Genomic DNA, 16,985 nt, shown 5'->3' with positions numbered 1-16,985 from the left:
TTGGGGGGGACTTTGTGCATGCCAGCTGGGATCCTCTAGTCTGTGAGTTGGGGGTTTTCTGGCAAAATGAATAGCCAAACAAGTTTTTGTGCTGGAAAGCTGCAGGTTAGGGTGCAGGAGTCTGTAGTAGGGTAAGGATGGAGTTAGATGCATACTGAGTGTATCATAGAATGGTTTGGATTGGAATGGACCTTAAAGACCATCTAGTTCCAACCCCCCTGCCATGAGCAGGGACACCTTCCACTAGACCAGGTTGCTCAAAGCCCTGTCCAACCCGGTCTTGAACACTTCCAAGGAGGGGACATCCACAACTTCTCTGCGCAACACCGTTCCAGTGTCTCACCACCCTCACCATGAAGAATTTCCTCCTTACATCTAATCTAAATCTACCCTCTTTCAGCTTAAAACTGTTACCCCTCATCCCATCATTACACTCCCTGACAAAGAGTCCCTCCCCATCTTTCCTGTAGGCCCCCATGAAGTACTGGAAGGCTGCGGTAGGGTCTCCCTGGAGCCTTCTCCAGGCTGAACAACTCCAACTCTCTCAGCCTGTCCTCACAGAGGAGGTGCTCCAGCCCCCTCATCATCTTCATGGCATCCTCTGGACCTCCTTGAGCAGGTCCATGTGCTTCTTATATTGGGAGCCCCAGAGCTGGACACAGAACTCCAGGTGGGGTCTTACCAGAGCAGAGCAGAGGGGGAGAATCACCTCCCTTGACCTGCTGGCTACACTTCTCTTGGTGCAGCCCAGGACGCAGTTGGCTTTCTGGGCTGCAAGAGCATATTGCTGGCTCACGTTGAACTTCTCATCAACCTGGGTAGTTGCTGTAGAAAAGAAAGTTAGCTTTGCTGTCAACTTTTTCACTGATTTTTCCTTAGTAATAAAGTCTGAGCAGAGTAACTGCCAACTACATCCCCTGAAATTTGTCACCGCTGTATGTTCTAGAAGAGGCTAGAACCATAGGTATTTCCAAACTATATTATAGCTATATACCACATATTCTTATCTTGGAGAGTACTTATACCTGAAGACAAGAGAGAACTGGCTGCTGGGAAACAGCACAATTTTTTTCTTTCAGGTCCTGTAGGGGTTGGACTGAATGAACTTAAACGGAAATTGCTGATCAGTGACACGCAGCATTACGGGGTAACAGTGCCACGTAAGTAAAAATACACTTCTATTCTCCTAATGCTCTACTTGCATTATTATCCTTTATTATTGCATTACTTTAAGGCACTTTCAAATTTGGGTCTCTAAATGCATGCTTGGCATCCGAATTACTTCTCTAATTTTTAAAAGTGCTGCTGCAGTTGTATTTTAAATAGCATTGATTAAACTGGTAGGACATTTTGGCTCAGAGGCATTGTAGTAGATTTTTAGTACAAGTTTAACATGATTGATGTCAGCGAGGTTTAGTAAATGAAACTCAGCAGAAGAACACCTGGATTTGGCTGTAAAGCAGTGAAATGTACTCTGTTACCAATGCTTGCTTTCACAGAAATGGCCTTTATATGTTACACAGGCTGAAAAATTAAGACTGATGATAAACAGTTTAATCCTGTGAATAAATTAGTTAAATCCCTTTGATTAGCTTTAGAAAAGTTGCTTTGGGGATTTTTTTCTCTTTCCCCCTATCTGACCAGGTAGTGTTACTTTGTATAACACTGAAAAACATTGTTCTATATTAATTTCTACAATACTTTATTGGAGTTTCTTTAATTTGGAGGACTTGACAGTTTTAGTTAGATTTTCATTCCGTGGTTTGCTTTCTACTTGTGCTTCCTGTAGGGCTCCATTGAAAATATAGGTAAAACATTCTGAATTCGGGAGATACTGTCACAGGTTTTTTGCAAGTTCAAGTATTCTATAAAGTACATGTATGAATGAATTTACAAGGTAGAAAAATGAATATATTTGGTTTTGGCAAGTCATGTCATTTGCACATATTTGCTTCAGCTGGGTACTGAAAACAACAACAAAAAAAGCCAGATGTTCCCAAATATTTAACACATTGAAGCATATGCAATCATTTGCCCAAAAACATTTCTCTAAAAATTGCCAGTATTCATCAAGCTGCCTTCTCTCTTTTCCAAATTTGTGGTTATAATTTAAAACAAACATGTAAAGAATCCATCTCCCAGAAATTCAGCAAGTCAGGACTTGGAGGGAAAACTGGGGTTCTTGTCTTGGAAATGTTGCTGTTTGTGTCAACCTAAGAAGAGCATGATATCAGATGGCATTTAAGACTGTGTTGCTGCAAGCAGGTTTTGTATGTTCGTATGTAAGATGCTGTAACATATGACTTATGTTAAATAGGACCTTTGAATGGGTTCATTAACCATAAGTGGCAACCCCACAAAAAAGTTTCATTTATAAGCAAAACCTTTATATCTAGTACTTGAGGGAAAGTAAGAAGTGCAAATACTACAAAGCTACTGAAAGAAAAAGGAATTCGATTTTGATCACCAGAAAACGAAAAGCACTAAAACATAAAATTCACACCCCGTTTTTTTATTATCATGCTTCACATACCACAAGTGTTGTTAATGAACATAACATTTTATAAATCAGGTTGGTGAGCTTTCTTTCCCTTTATGGTCTCATATGCTAATAAGTTTAACAAGTGGCAAGGCTGGGGTAATTGTTATGGACTGCTGCTCCTTTTATTATTCAGCTGTCCTCATTTTATTGGATTTTTCCACTAGTTAATAAAAATGATAATCTGATACTTGTCCAGTAGGTTTTTTCCTGCTTGTCCTGCATGCTTTTAAAACTCAATCCTGTCATGTGCTTGTGTGCCTCCTACCAGATCCAGAGCAGCCTTATGTCCATCAGAAGTGAGGGAAACGCTATGCTTTGTGTATTGCACAAGGGTTGTGTGCTTTTCAGTGTTTCCTGAACTGGTTTGCATTATGATGATTTGTGCATCTTTTGCCTTTTTTTTTTTTTTTCCAATTAATGAAACTGCAGACACTACCCGTCCAAGGAGAAGCCAAGAAAGCGACGGTGTCGAATACATTTTCATTTCCAAGCACTTGTTTGAGACAGACGTACAGAATAACAAGTATGTCAAAGAGATTTTAACTAGAACTGCAGTTAAAACAATGACTTTATTATAAAATGGGGCTGGTTGCAATTTTGGAAAATAAGTCAAAGTGGATATAAGTTGCAGTGATTTGAAGACGTGTTAAAATTACGTTTTGATATATAAGCAGCTGGCAAAAACACAGAGCAAAAAAGCAGTATGTGCACAGACAACTGTTTCCAAGCTTCCAAGTAGTTTTGGTACTTCAGCTCCTCAAGAAGACACTGAAATTGTAGGTGCTCAGGATGGGGGAGCACTCTTTTAATAGAACATTGTCTGTCATAGCAATAAGGCATTGCAGCTCTAGGAGGGGGGGCCCTGGAAGTGCTGCAAACGTGCCTGAGTCAATGTTTTCGTAGTTCTGCTCTCTTTCAGGCCAGGCACTTCCTCTGCTTTTGAATTTAGAGATCTACAGTAAAGCCCCTGCCTGTAAACCCTCCAGAAATTAAACTAAAATGAAGACAATGGTAGCATCATGCTCTCTAGCAGCCTGTAAAATACTGTAGCTTGAAATTCTGCCCCAGTGTTTCAGAGGGCAAAAGTGTATTAGACACAAAGCTGTGGGTTTTATTGAAACTTCAAACTGCGCTTTGCTTTTTTGGCAAATAGCACTTGTACTTTTATAGCACATAACCAGCCGCCTTGGTTCCATTAGCACCATCGTCACTCCTCCTCCTCTTCTGAGACAGAGAATTTGGATATTCTGTAGTGTGCAATGAAATTTCAGTAGTTTCTATTGTTTAGCTTATCCACTGTTTTATTGCATTGCATTAGTTCAGAAAAAGAGGTGATGGAAAACATTAGTGGGCTGTTGGACTACAGTACTTTTTTCTCTTTAACTGTAATACAAGCAGGTGTTACTGATTTGAAAGTGGTAAAGTAGAAGATTTCTTAAAATTGACATGCTGAAGTACTTGACAGCATTTCCTTTATAAAACATGGTAAAACTCTCATGTAAAGTAAAATATTCTTGCTCCTGAATTAGATTTTATAAACCAAACTGATAAGGGTTTTTTCTGGAGAAAATGGAAATGATTCCAGTTGTTTTCACCTTCTGCCACAGGTTTATCGAGTATGGCGAGTATAAGAACAACTACTATGGTACAAGTTTAGACTCTGTTCGATCAGTTCTAGCTAAAAACAAAGTTTGTTTGTTGGATGTGCAGCCTCATGTAAGTAAGCATGTCTTTTGGACTCTTGTAGTTCCCCACATTGCACATTGGGATGCTAGGAAAAAAATTGTTTCTAAAACGATATATTTTATTCCACACTGAATGACTGTTGAGTGGGCTTGCTGGATACCTTTATCACAGCAAGGTTTTGTGAAAGGAGAGGAAGGAAACTTCAATACATATTGGCAAGCATTCAGCTTGGTAATTAAGTGTATTGAAAGCCTACAGCATAATACCAAAGATTTAATTACAAATGCTTCTATATTTCCATTCATCTTTCTGCTGGTTTGGGTTAGAGGTTCTCTGTGAAACTTCAATTTCAGAACAGTTTTGAGCTATCACCCAGTCCAGCAACTCTCTCTCACATGTTTAACCAGACCGTTCATACCAAGGGTTTACATGCAGGGTAGACATGAGTCAAGGAAAGCACTAAATGTGATGTTGGCTGGATAATTGTTAAGAACATTCCTCTCTAAACCATTTGTTCTTGCATTGACCTTGTCTTTCAACCCTGCTGAACAGCTCCACTGGGAATTTTTATGCTACTAATAACCACAGTGCTTCCAGGAGCTGGACTAGTTTGTTTAAACCCAGCCAAGGTATTTCTTCTCCAAGGGTGGCCAGCCTGTGACTTCTGAACCCTGGCAGCTGGTGAACAGTTCCTGGGGCAGTTTCAGACGCGGGGCTGTGCCGTAGGAGCAGGGCAGGGAAGCTGTGCTGGCAGAGCAGCGGTCAGGGAAGCCAGACCCCGCACCATGGGAGGAAAGGAGCTGGGCAGGGGCTCCTGCTCTGCAAGACCATTGCCTGTTCAGCACAGCCCTGTTTTCCAGCAGTGTGAAGAGAATGGAAAGCATCTGGCCATCCCTACTTCACTCTAAGCTGCTGGCCATCCCTGCTTCACTCTGTGCTGCAATCCGAATTGTAGACTTATCTCTAACTCCATACATAGCATCACTCGACTCACTCAGGAAGAGTGAACAGCAGGCAGTTCTGCAGTGGACACAGTACTGAAGAGAAAAATCATTGACCTGTTGTGACCGAGTGTGACAGACACCTTTTTCCACTACTTTTCATGGGTACACAAAGTGTTATTCCTGCTAAAATGGGTTGAGCTTTCCTCCTCTCCTGAACACCCTGCTGCTCCCTCCATCCTCCTGTTGCCAGTGGTACTGGTGTGCACAGCCCAGCCGTTGCTGGACTGATGGGGTTTACCAGCAGCCCATGTGGAAATTGAGAGAAATGGTCGCCCTTGAAGAAATGGTTTTCTTACCATTCACATGAAAATTCTCCTTACACGAATCAATGCCAATCAGCAGAGCAGGATGGCAGTAAATGAAAAATAGCCTTCTAGGAGTGCTTTATGGGTTTATTTTGGTTTAGTGGAGAGTTTCTTTTATTATGGTAAATTCCACTGTGTGAAATAAACTAATTAATTAAAATATTTCCTCTTTCCAGACAGTGAAACACTTACGGACATATGAATTTAAACCATTTGTTATATTTATAAAGCCTCCATCACTTGATCGTTTGAGAGAGACCAGAAAAAATGCCAAGATTATTTCAAGTAAAGATGACAAAGGAACTGCAAAACCCTTTACGGTAACTATACTTAGACATGGTAAAGCATGAGAACTTGTTAAGAGTTTTGTTGTAGTGGTTTACCTTAAAAATAAAGATGATCACTGGATCTCATCGACAGTACTTGTCAGGCCTTACATATAGTATCTTGTTGTTTCCCAACCAGATTTGCCGTGGTGTTTTCATTGTTCGATATGCTCATGGGTATTTACATTTCCATGGTCCTCTGATTTTATGTCACTAAAGAACCCCCACAATGCAAGTATATTTTTATGAGAAACAATGCTGTGGATTTCTTTTAAAAAATTTGCATCTGGGCTTACATGTTTCTATTCAAGTATAAGAATTTCCTTATTTTATCAAGTGTATTATCGGGTCTAAATTTAGAGAAAAGCTCAAATATGGTCAGTATCATCTGTTGAAAAAGGAAATGCTGCTTTGATGAAAAGCCCGTATTTGTGGATAAGAGAAACAATTTTTTAAAATGTTACATGGAAATGAACACTGTCAGAAAGAAGGAGAAAAATCTAAGCAAGTAACAAATGCTGCTTTTTGTCAATAAACAGAAAAAAAATTATTAGATTACCCAACAGTAGCCTACTTACTTGAAATATAATGAAAACATATTTTTACTGAAGCTGAAGTAAAGCTGATCATTGTTAGACTTTTTATCTACATTTATGGTGTGTATCATTTTTTGTTATTCAGGTGTTATTTAGGATTTTTTATATTATGTTTCAAAGTGAGTCACAGATATAGTCACAGACTGTATCTGTGTAGAATATGCATTTGAAATAGTTTGAAAATAATGTGCTATATGTTCTATGGTATATAAAACGTAAGAGGAGTTCATTCTTAAGAGCAACCTTCAGGACATTGCTTAGTTAGGATGGGTTTAATCTCTCAGAGCTATGTAAACAATTAAATTCCTAGGATTTTTTTCTCTCCCCAAACATGAAGAGAAATCCACTGAGCCAGGTCGAACCAGGCATAGGAAGACAGCTCCTACCAAGCTCTTAAAAGAATAAAGGCTGCACTGTAGTACATCGCATGCTAATAGCAAGCTGAGACTTAAGTAATGAAACTTTAAATGTATCATCAAAGTAAACAGCTAGAAACATTTTCCACTGGTACTGCTAACAGAAAATGTCTCTGTAATTACCGTGCAATGACTAATTGTGTCACTGCAAGGGGAGAGATGAAAGAATTGCTTGCCTGTTGAGCAAAGTCTACTCATGAGAATGCCCTCCAAGATTACTTGTAATGGTAATTTCCATAATTTTTTTTTATTAAAAGTACAGTTTCCATCTCCTGATGAGATGAGAAATAAGCAAGTAGCTTTGTGTTTACCACAGAATTTATGTGATGTTGCTATGGACTGACTATGCCTTGCACTGATCTTACTAGGAAGAAGATTTTCAAGAAATGATTAAATCTGCCCACGTGATGGAGAGCCAGTACGGCCACCTTTTCGATAAGGTGATAGTCAATGATGACCTCGCTACAGCTTACAGTGAGCTTAAAACAACTTTCGACAGGTTGGAGACCGAGACCTTCTGGGTTCCTGTCAGCTGGCTACATTCATAAAAACGTTTTAAATAGAGAAAACATCTGTTGTTGTCTCAGCGTCTAAATATGGGCATGGTTAGGCATTACTCGATGGCCGTTTTCTTGGTAGGAGGGCTTTCTAACTCTACCTGAGCAGCAGGTACACTCTTCATGCACTTGGAACTGGTCTTGTTTTCCTGTGTCTTCAATTCTCCTACCCACAATTTTGGGGCAGAACAGTCAGATTAAACCGAAGTCTTAGTATGCTCCATAAAGTGAGCTAATACTAGTGTAACAAACTGCCAAACACCTCTTTAGCATCATCTGTGTATTTCCAAGGTAAGCTTTTTTAACAGAGAGTTTGCAGAAGATACTAATTAATACTGGAGATCAGCACTTTGATGGTTTTAAGCATAACTGCTCCCATAAAAAGTACATCAGCACTTGAAAGTTATTACCCCTTAAGTGCTTGAGAGAACTGAAACAGGCAAAAGTGACCAACATTTTTATGAGGAAGACATCGTAGTTTTAATTACTTATCGAGATAAGTGTTTTTACTTTTCTAGATGTGAACCCTGTCTTATATGTACACAGTGATTTTAGTATTCCTTTGCACTTACAGTGTCATGGAAAGAAAGATGTATTCAGTGGCTTAATTGTGAAATACTCTGCTGTGAGCATGCATGAATTGAAAATATTTTCACGCATGCTTTGTGGCACAACAAAGAAAACTCACGGGAATATTTATTTAAATGGAGGAAAATGTGAGTTACTATGTATATAACTTCAAAGTCTGTGGGATTAATCTTCTGTAAAATCAATGGCAAAGTGATGCAAATAGCAACAAAGTAGAGAGTAACTTTTTTTTTTCCTTTAAATTGATTTCAGACATTTTTGGCATCCTTTAGAATAATTTTTCCATCAGAAATTTTCAAACAATTAGTGAGGAAACCTTGGAGATCTGGGAAGCAGTTGCAAGAGATTAATGCTTTTTATTGTTTAGTATGTAGTGATACTTTTTAGTAGTGTAACATATACTTTGTCTCCACTCAAAGGTAAATTAGTGCTGTAGACTTCAGTGTAAAAAATCTCCTGGTCACTGGTCAGACACAGTTGGAAACCTCATCTTAAAATTTGATGTGGCAGTGTAAGCAAATGTATATTAGATGATGTATTTTTAATATAGATAATTTGGTATTTTTCTTTATTTACTACTGATATGCAGGAAATGACTACAGCTGTAAAGACCAAGAAACACCTGTGTGTTGTGTTGTGAATATGTCTTGTAAGTACAGAATGTGTATAGAAACTTGCTGACTTCAGATCATCCCATCTGTGGCATTCAAACAGGAAACGGTTATTTCATGTTAATCTGTAAAGAGAATATAGCTGTCTTGTTTAAAGAAAAAATAATTTAGTGAAACTTTATATATTTATGAAAGGGTTGAAAAGGGATGTTAAGTTTTTAAATTTCTTGTCAATGTGATCATTTACTAAAGAGATTACTAGGCCTGTAATTTGAGACACTGTCTCTGTAAATGGAGCTCAACATTCCATGTAAATATTTTATTTCAGTTCATAGGCTGATAAAGCCATCAGATTTTGCAGTTTTATTCTAAATGCGTATTTAATGTGTGGGTCATTGCATTTGGCTTAGAGTCGTATAAAACAAATGAAATGCAAGCAACAACAGCAAAATCCCTAGGAGTCTGGAAACATTTATGCAAGAGTTACAGATGTACTGAATCCCAGTATGGATACACGCTCTGCTTGAACAGCTATAATGTAACTTTTGTCAAAATTCACGACTTTCCAGTGGACTTAAATGTTTTTGTAACATAAATACAAATTTGTTGATAAATTAATTGCATGCAGATTATGTGAGTTGAGAAAATGTTTTCCGTTTTTTTTCATTACTGAAAATCAAACTATTTTTCAGGGGATCTGGAATTCAGCGGGTCTGTTTGCCTGTGAGATGTTGAATGCCCTCACTGTCTCTTGCAACCAGCCCAAACTGAGCGGGCACTCGGCATCTCACAGGATCTTGCCTTTTCCAACAAGAGGGGCTTTAGTCCTTACTGAAACACCCTTAACATTGCTTCTAACCTGGGCTGTCTCGGAACATTAGTGTACAATAACGCTCACGTAAGGAACCTGCTTTTCTCTTTAAGAAATAGATGCTAGAATAATCTGCAAACTCCCTGGTAGAAACAGTTCTGGCTATCCTGCAGGCTGCTTTTCTTGTCCTTTTGAAATTAATTTAATTCCCATTCCTGGGTCGGTGTGGTCTAGGAGGACCTTCTACACAGGTTTGCTGTGCCGGGCAGCAGTAAGCAGCGCGGTGCTTTGCTGCATTTACAGAGACACTGACCCTCTGATCCTCAGCACAGTCCTGGCAGGAGTTTCCTAGACAGATGGCTGCCTGCCCTGTCTCCAAGCCAGGAGCTAATTCCTGAATTGTAACACCTGCAAAAGAAAGGGAATCACAAAAACATAAATCCAACCAACAGAATAAATCGTGCACAGAGTCTTTCAGGAGTGAGAAATAGTTTTAATTAAATTACTGGATTGCTCTTGAAAATCAACAGTGTTAGCTTCAAAAAAAAAATTAAATCTAGGCCACCAGCCTCCATGAGGTGGGCAAAGATGATAGTAGATCAAGGCAGAAAAAATGCCTTAGCCCAACAGTTTCAACAGGACAGGAGCCTGCTTATCGTGATGGACGCTGAGCCCATGTGCTGAATTGTTCTGGGATACCAAGGAGGCGGGGGCATTGTTCCTTTGACTCCTAAGAATTTGGGAACGAAGACGACTCAACATGTTTCCAATATTCCACATATTCAAGTTGTGCTGTGTGGGTTTTTAGAGAACTGTATGTTTTGACAGTCAAGTCCAGATGTTTTATTGTGTTTTAGCTGTTTGCCATAGTCAAACAAATGGTAGTATTTTTTAATATTGTACCAAGCTCTATACTTGAATTTGCCACCAGGTCCTTGGTCGATGTCTTACCTGAAATCTGATCTTACCTTCTTATGCAAAACAATAAATTATTGATATATCACTGACGGTGTTTTTTTCTTTATTGTGAATTGCACCATAACATATAGGCTTAATGACTTTAAAAGGTAAAATGCCTTAGTAAGTTATTTCGTAGGTCTCTCTATTAACTGTAATGCTTCAATTATCTTTAAATGGAAAAATAAAGCAACCTAGGACAAGGACTAAAATTCTTAATTTTTCATTTTTGTTCCTGAATTCTCCTTCAAAATAGATATTTACATGCCCCCTGCCCCCCCCCCCCCAGCTTGAAATAAAGCATTTTGTTTCTGAGAGGGAAAGCTTAAGTCAGTAGGTCAAACTGAGACATCAGCTGGGCCGGGCTCGCAGAGTGCTTGGAGTGTTATCTCAGTTATCGACTCGGCACATTTCATCGGTCACGTATGCTCCTAGGCCTCTCACAAGTCCCATGGGAGGTTGTGTGCCTTTGTGGGACTCAAACAAAGTAATGCTTAAACTAGGTTACGTTTTGCATTGTGTTATGTCTTTTCCAGAAAAAAAAGCCTAACACGTACTAGGATTAGAGGAAAGACTTTTAAGCCTCTTCTGTTTTGTTTCAGTGCAGTATTCTGCATTTCCCACATGTAGTTAGGTTCAGGTTTCTACTGTGCATGGAGAATTTTTTTCTTGGTAAAGCTCATATTTAGTTTTTGTGAGATTGCTTCAAAGGTTGAATAGTTTCTTCAGAGATTTACAGTTAAAGTTATAATCTCAGTCTATTTTTGCTGCTGCAGTATCTACAGTCATTTCCCCACAGGATTAAGTTTTCTGTGTATCAATGCTTAAAATCATTTGTACTTGCAATTTGCCCAAGATCCTTTCACTCTCAAAGTCATTAAGTATTTATCATATATTACCGTGATTAATGTATGATACCAAGCATTCAGCAGAAAAATGTCTGAACACAAAATTAAAGGAACTCAGTGGGTGTATTTGTTGTTTAAGAATTCTGGTGCTAGATAATGGTTAAAGGTTTCAGCAGAAACATACACAAAAACATTTGGAAACAGTTAAAGTCTGGTCTTAAATTTTGTCTTATGTTAAATGACAGTACAAATGAGAGAATTTGGAGTTCTAGACAGCTGGAGTCTTTTTCTCTCTTGGTATCTGTGTCTGAAACACAAGTTGGATATTTGGAAGGCTGTATGGAATGATTTTACATCTCTATAATAAAATACTATGGTATTTTGTGTAGCTGACATCCAACATTTTAACAAAGAGGGTAAATCCTTGTGATTGCTGAGACTTTGTTTTGCTTCTCTTTTAGTTGTACACATATGTCTGTTTAATCAAATTTTTAAAGACTTAGTGGCACAAAGCCGCCAGCTACACATTTCAATATATGAATGGAAATATCTTCAGGATTTCCAAAAGGGTTCAAATGGCACAAAGAGTATTTGAAAAGTTCTTGGTAAGAAATAAACAGAGAGAATTAGGTCACAGTTTCTTTTGTAATTAGGTCTATTTCCTTTCAGTAGCCATATTAATATTCACAACTTGAATATGCTAAAAAAACAGAAGGCATGCTATAATTTTCCTCAAGTGAAATTTAGATTTGTGGTTTAACAAAGATGTTACAAGCTTTCTATAGGATTATACACAGCCTCATGGAAACTTAGTTTTAAGGGATTCAGTAGATGTTTTAAAGGCAGAGGGTCTGTGGGTATGGCAGAGCGTGACTGAGAATGTTACAAATGGAAGTACTACCCTGGAAATGCATCTTTGTTTTTGTAAGTCACTGAACAAGGAGTTTAGCAAGTTGGCTGTGAATGTTCTGTGGTTTCTGTTCCCTCTTTGGTAAATATAAATAAGTGCCAGTAAATCATTATTGGTAGGGAAAGCCAAAACTGTTGGAATTATGGAGAGTTGAAATGTAGTACCCAGAAGGAGTACTCCGGATCCTGGTGATGTTGGCAAAGCTGTTCCTTTACTTTCTTCTGATTTTGTTAACTTTTACAGCAAGAGTACAGCAGTCACAGCTTTAACATAGACTTACTAAACTGGGTTTAATCACTGGCAATTTCATTCTTTTTTTTCTCATGGCCCTCGTACAGCTTTAGTTTAGTAATCTCAGTCATACAAGGTGAGGAAAAGTAATTAACTAGTCTTGAAAAACAGTAAGACACCAAAAATTGCATACAAGGACATTTTTACCTCCTTCTCAATGGACACTAGAGGTGGTGTGTTTCTGAAACAGAGGTGAAGAGCTAGCATTTGATCCAAACGGAAAAGCACATGAACAGTGTTCTGTCCCATGAAAACAAAATTTCTGTGAGAGGACCCTGTGGTCTATTTGATACATGAGAGCAGCGCGTAGTAAAAAAGACCAGGAGCTATTTTAAATTTTTTACAGACAGTGTTGGCTTCAGGGGTTCTTCTTTAAGAAAATGGCAACTGGGGTCAGTTCTGCTTGTTCTCTATGTCACCTCTGGACATTTCACGGTGTGTCCCCTCCCTTTCCTAGATTGGCATTACTGGCTTATTTTTAAGAAACGAAGGTTCCCTGAAATTGGTCTAGGCTTCAAGTGATAGGAGTAATCATGATTTGTGGTCAGGCACACATTTATGATGGGGCAATTGCACAGGCAGAAGCACAGGTTGAGACCACTCCATAGTACATGTAGGCTCTCTCATATTTTACTCTCTCTGAGAGCTTTGCACACCATGCATGGATTATGCTTCCCCACTAAACCTACTTTGATGCAGCTTCTGGAGCCCTACTCCCACTAGACTGGCCTGTGTTAGGCACTGTATGAACATGGAACAAAGACGTAGTCCCAGGTTCAAGGAAGCTCACTAAAAAAGTCAGAGGGATAACAGAGCAGTACAGACCAGCAAGAAGGTGCAAAGAGATCCAGTGAGCACAAGTCTTCTTACCAACTGGCACCAGAGGCTGTGCTGCCATAATGGGGCAGGCAGACCTGGGATTCGGCATGTCACAGGAGGACAAGGAGGGTAGGCGGCTTCCTGGCAGGGCTTCAGCTGCGGTCCTTGCAGCCGTGAGGCCAGCTTGACTGCAGGAGGGAATTTAGCTGTAAACAGAGCTGCGCTCTGCCTCTTTCCTTCAGGGCCAGAACAACAGGTCTTGGCCCATTTTACTGACTGGTGCAGATGGAGGCAGTATGGTTGAAGTCCCATTTGCAGTCCTGGCTACTATTGATAGTAAGGCACAAAAGGGGTCTGTTTGTTTAGTTGGGGTTTTTTTGTTGTTGTTGAAAACTGTCCTGAAAGCTTTGTTATTATTGGTGCTATCTGGATAGTATGAAAGAGCAGCCTCAGTTATTGGCCCTGCTGGGGTATTATTCCAGATGTTTTTCTTTACACAGCTGCTATGCAGGAAGTAGAACCAAAACCAAAGATTGATTTGAACCATTGTTTTGTCAAAAACCAGAACTGAACCTGAATTATTGTCTTCTTTTGACTTCACTGAATTCTGATCATCATTGGCAACAGCTGGATCCAACCCCAGCTCAAACCAAACTGAAAAAAAGCACAGACTCTGACCACGCTTGTGAATAGGTGAGACTTTGAAGGCCAAGAGTCTGCATCTTGTAATGAGTGCAGCTGATGTTACCTTTATGCCAATACAACTTTACTTTATTGTGTGTGTGTGCATATGTATGTATGTTTATGTATTTATCAAGTGCTGCAGTGTATATCCATTTATTTTAATGAAAAAAAGGCTTACAAAAACACTGTTTATTGCTTAATTGGAAGATTAATGACAGACTAAGGAAAGAAGTCTACTTATATAATACCAAAGTTTTAGGAAATAGTGTTACTCAGGCAGGACTCACACACATCTCGGAAAGCTTAGAATTTTGCATTTCATATATACTCTTTTTCCCCTATTTTGTGAAAGTCAGAACAACTTGATTGAATGCAGACTACAAACTTGTTCACTACAAACTCAGTTAAACATGAAATCTTGCTGGGATTAGCTTAATTATTCCCTAAATGAAAAGGCTGCTTTGTACATAGACTATAATTTTATGCTTGCCAGATAAAGAAATGTGAACCTGTCAGGAGACACAGGAATTTGTCTGTGTAGGAGTATCACTGGGCCAACTGTCTTGCCTTTTATGTGATACTGTAGTGTAAAACACCACTCCACTGGTTTCGTTTTACAGAAAATAGTCTCTGTGGTGGCATCCTGTGGGAACTGAAGTATCAAGTTCTATTTTCCCTTCAAAAGTCCAACTACATATGTACCCCGCTTCTGAAGCTACGCTCTCCATGACTTTCAGCCAGCCGCATGGGCTGGGGGGACGCTGTGGCATGGCAGGGGAGCTACAGGGAACCTATTCCAAGCAAAGCAGGAGGTGCCACTCTTTGCCATGGTAGAGACTGCCATTGGTAACACCACAGTGTTTGAAATCAGAGATGTTATTTGTGGTAAGATTATACAGTAACTTAGTAAAAGAGCAAAATACTTTATTATTCCATTTTTTATCTTCAGAAGTTTGTGACACTTCTGATTATCAGACACTATTACGCTGACTGCAAACTCTCCTAGTTTTCTTTCGGCTTCCCTACTGCCTGCTTGAAAGCAAGAGTTTCTGTAATTAAAGCCTTTATTCTTTATGTAAATGTAACCATAAAAGATGTGAAGTTCCTATCTTCCAAAGCTACCAGACCAAGAAAATAAAGACAAAATTTCTGCAACTGTTCTCAAGTGACCTATTCTGTTTAATCTCGTTTCCTTTCTTCCTAACCAGTCTTCTCAAAAAGCCTCTCCATGTCAGGGGCCAATAGTTTAACAAGGACAATGTGGAGCAGAAAGGAGAGGCTGGCCAGGAACCACTAGAAGGGAGAAACTGTGGCTCTCCTGGTGGAAATCTGCAAGCCTGGCACAAAAGTGAGAAACCTATGGGTGAAAACAGCATGGGAAGATGATTTAAGCAGCAAGGTGTCGTTTACTCCCTCTTAACTATGAGAAGGAGCAGTGTCCATCTCTGTGCCCTTCTCTTACAGCATTTAGCACGGAGCAGTTAAGTTACCCTCTGTGCCAGGTAAAGCACTCCCAATGTGCAGTTCTTAACTCCATCGTGGCAGACTCTGCACGTGGTTTCCCTTCACAGTGTCACAGTCTGAATGTAGCTCTTGACTTTGTGGTCTCCAGAAGCCGTCTTCTGAAAAGTGCTTTTAAAACCTGTCTGCTCTTAGAGTCTGTTCAAGTCCAACAAGTCCTGAGACATGCGTGGTCTTAAATCTGAGCTCCTTCACATCCACCTACTTTGTACCGGAGGGATGGTGGTGGCTGGTATTAACTCTGCTACCACTGGTAAAATGTGATGCATTTATACACTTGGTGTTTGTTATTGCCCTTGTGACCACATTTAAGTACCTCCAGTGAGACACTCATGCTCGGATTTTCTGCAGGAACTCCTGGGTTGCTCCCAGCTACAGTAACTTGTCTGTCACAAAATCTAAGTGGAAATCACAAGGGAACAGATTCTCTCTAAATCTGAGAGAGCATTGCAGGGAGGCAGTGCTCTCTGCTCCCTGCACAGCTCCACTTACAGCAGTGGTTACTTGGCCTGGGCTCGCTAGCGTCATGTAAAATCCTTATGGATCCTCATGGTTCCAGTGTTCAGGATTGATGATTCTTCCTTCTCTTTTAGCGTCTTGTGAATAACTTAGAATTTTTTCATGCTAATGCAACTCCCTCTCTTCCTGGTAAATTGCCTCATTTTGTGCTATTGGAAAGTGCTTAGTCTGGATTGCTTTACTATTAGTACCTAACGGCTGCTGCTGCTTTCTGTATTATGTGCATGGGACAAGTATGAAATATCAGCAGAGAGCTGACACCACTTCAACCCCTAAATGAGGGATAGTAGGAACTCTTCCTATAGCTAGCCTCAAATGACTTTCACCTGTACCACTTAAAAACACGGGATTGTTCATGCAGTTAAACACTGCAGCATAGGTGAGATGGCAGTGGACACAAATGTGGTGCTAGTGAATTTAGTGGAAGTTTTTTTTTTTTTTTTTAACACTATCAGAGTTTTACCTCTTGTCTTTCTATGCCTGGGAAATTAGGAATGCCTCTGCTCTGAACACTTTGTAATCTAATGCCAGGTCTTGCTGACTTTTACTGTCGAGCTTTAGTGCGTCAGTTCATGTGTGGTCCCTTTGACTTCAATAACACTCACAATGGCGTTGGCAGCTCTTTCCCTGGAATCAAGTTGATGACTTCTCTGGGCTCAGCGTCTGCCTTTGTGATAAGATGGGATCAGCAAAGATGATAAATCTTTCGGCGAGTAATCAAATGTGTAAGAGCTGTCTGGTTATTATCTTTGGATTAATATCTTAGTATCTGGGAGTGAATTTCAATGTAAATGCATCTAACTCTTGTCAAGCACACGGTAGCAAATATGTGTTGCTGACACATCTATTGACTCTTTGTCTAAATTATTTAATGCAAATTGTAGGACTGTGTTAGCCTGGCACGTCCTTTGCTGCTTAGCTGTTCATCCAGGGTTTCATCTCTTTTACACCTACAATGTGTTCCCGATAAATCTTCTCATACACTTTTAAGTAA

General features: G+C 39.6%; 1 protein-coding gene across 4 annotated transcripts in view; it reads left to right on the top strand.

Moving 5' to 3' along the window:
* Positions 1 to 10,445, top strand: part of MPP7 (MAGUK p55 scaffold protein 7) — a 160,009-nt gene extending 149,564 nt beyond the window's left edge. For 3 of the 4 annotated variants that reach the window (XM_074866807.1, XM_074866785.1, XM_074866795.1), the window contains 5 exons: positions 1,080 to 1,160; positions 2,972 to 3,065; positions 4,150 to 4,258; positions 5,714 to 5,857; positions 7,244 to 10,445. In XM_074866807.1, coding sequence (XP_074722908.1) covers positions 1,080 to 1,160; positions 2,972 to 3,065; positions 4,150 to 4,258; positions 5,714 to 5,857; positions 7,244 to 7,423 — 608 coding nt within the window. In that variant the 3' untranslated portion in view covers positions 7,424 to 10,445. The remainder of the gene's footprint in view (positions 1 to 1,079; positions 1,161 to 2,971; positions 3,066 to 4,149; positions 4,259 to 5,713; positions 5,858 to 7,243) is intronic. The other variant, XR_012628747.1, reaches the window with a different exon arrangement.
* Positions 10,446 to 16,985: the final 6,540 nt, after the last annotated feature.

This window comes from Strix uralensis, chromosome 1 (assembly GCF_047716275.1).
Source record: "Strix uralensis isolate ZFMK-TIS-50842 chromosome 1, bStrUra1, whole genome shotgun sequence".
NCBI classification, from domain to species: Eukaryota; Metazoa; Chordata; class Aves; order Strigiformes; family Strigidae; genus Strix; species Strix uralensis.
This window is presented reverse-complemented; position numbering and strand designations above follow the sequence as displayed.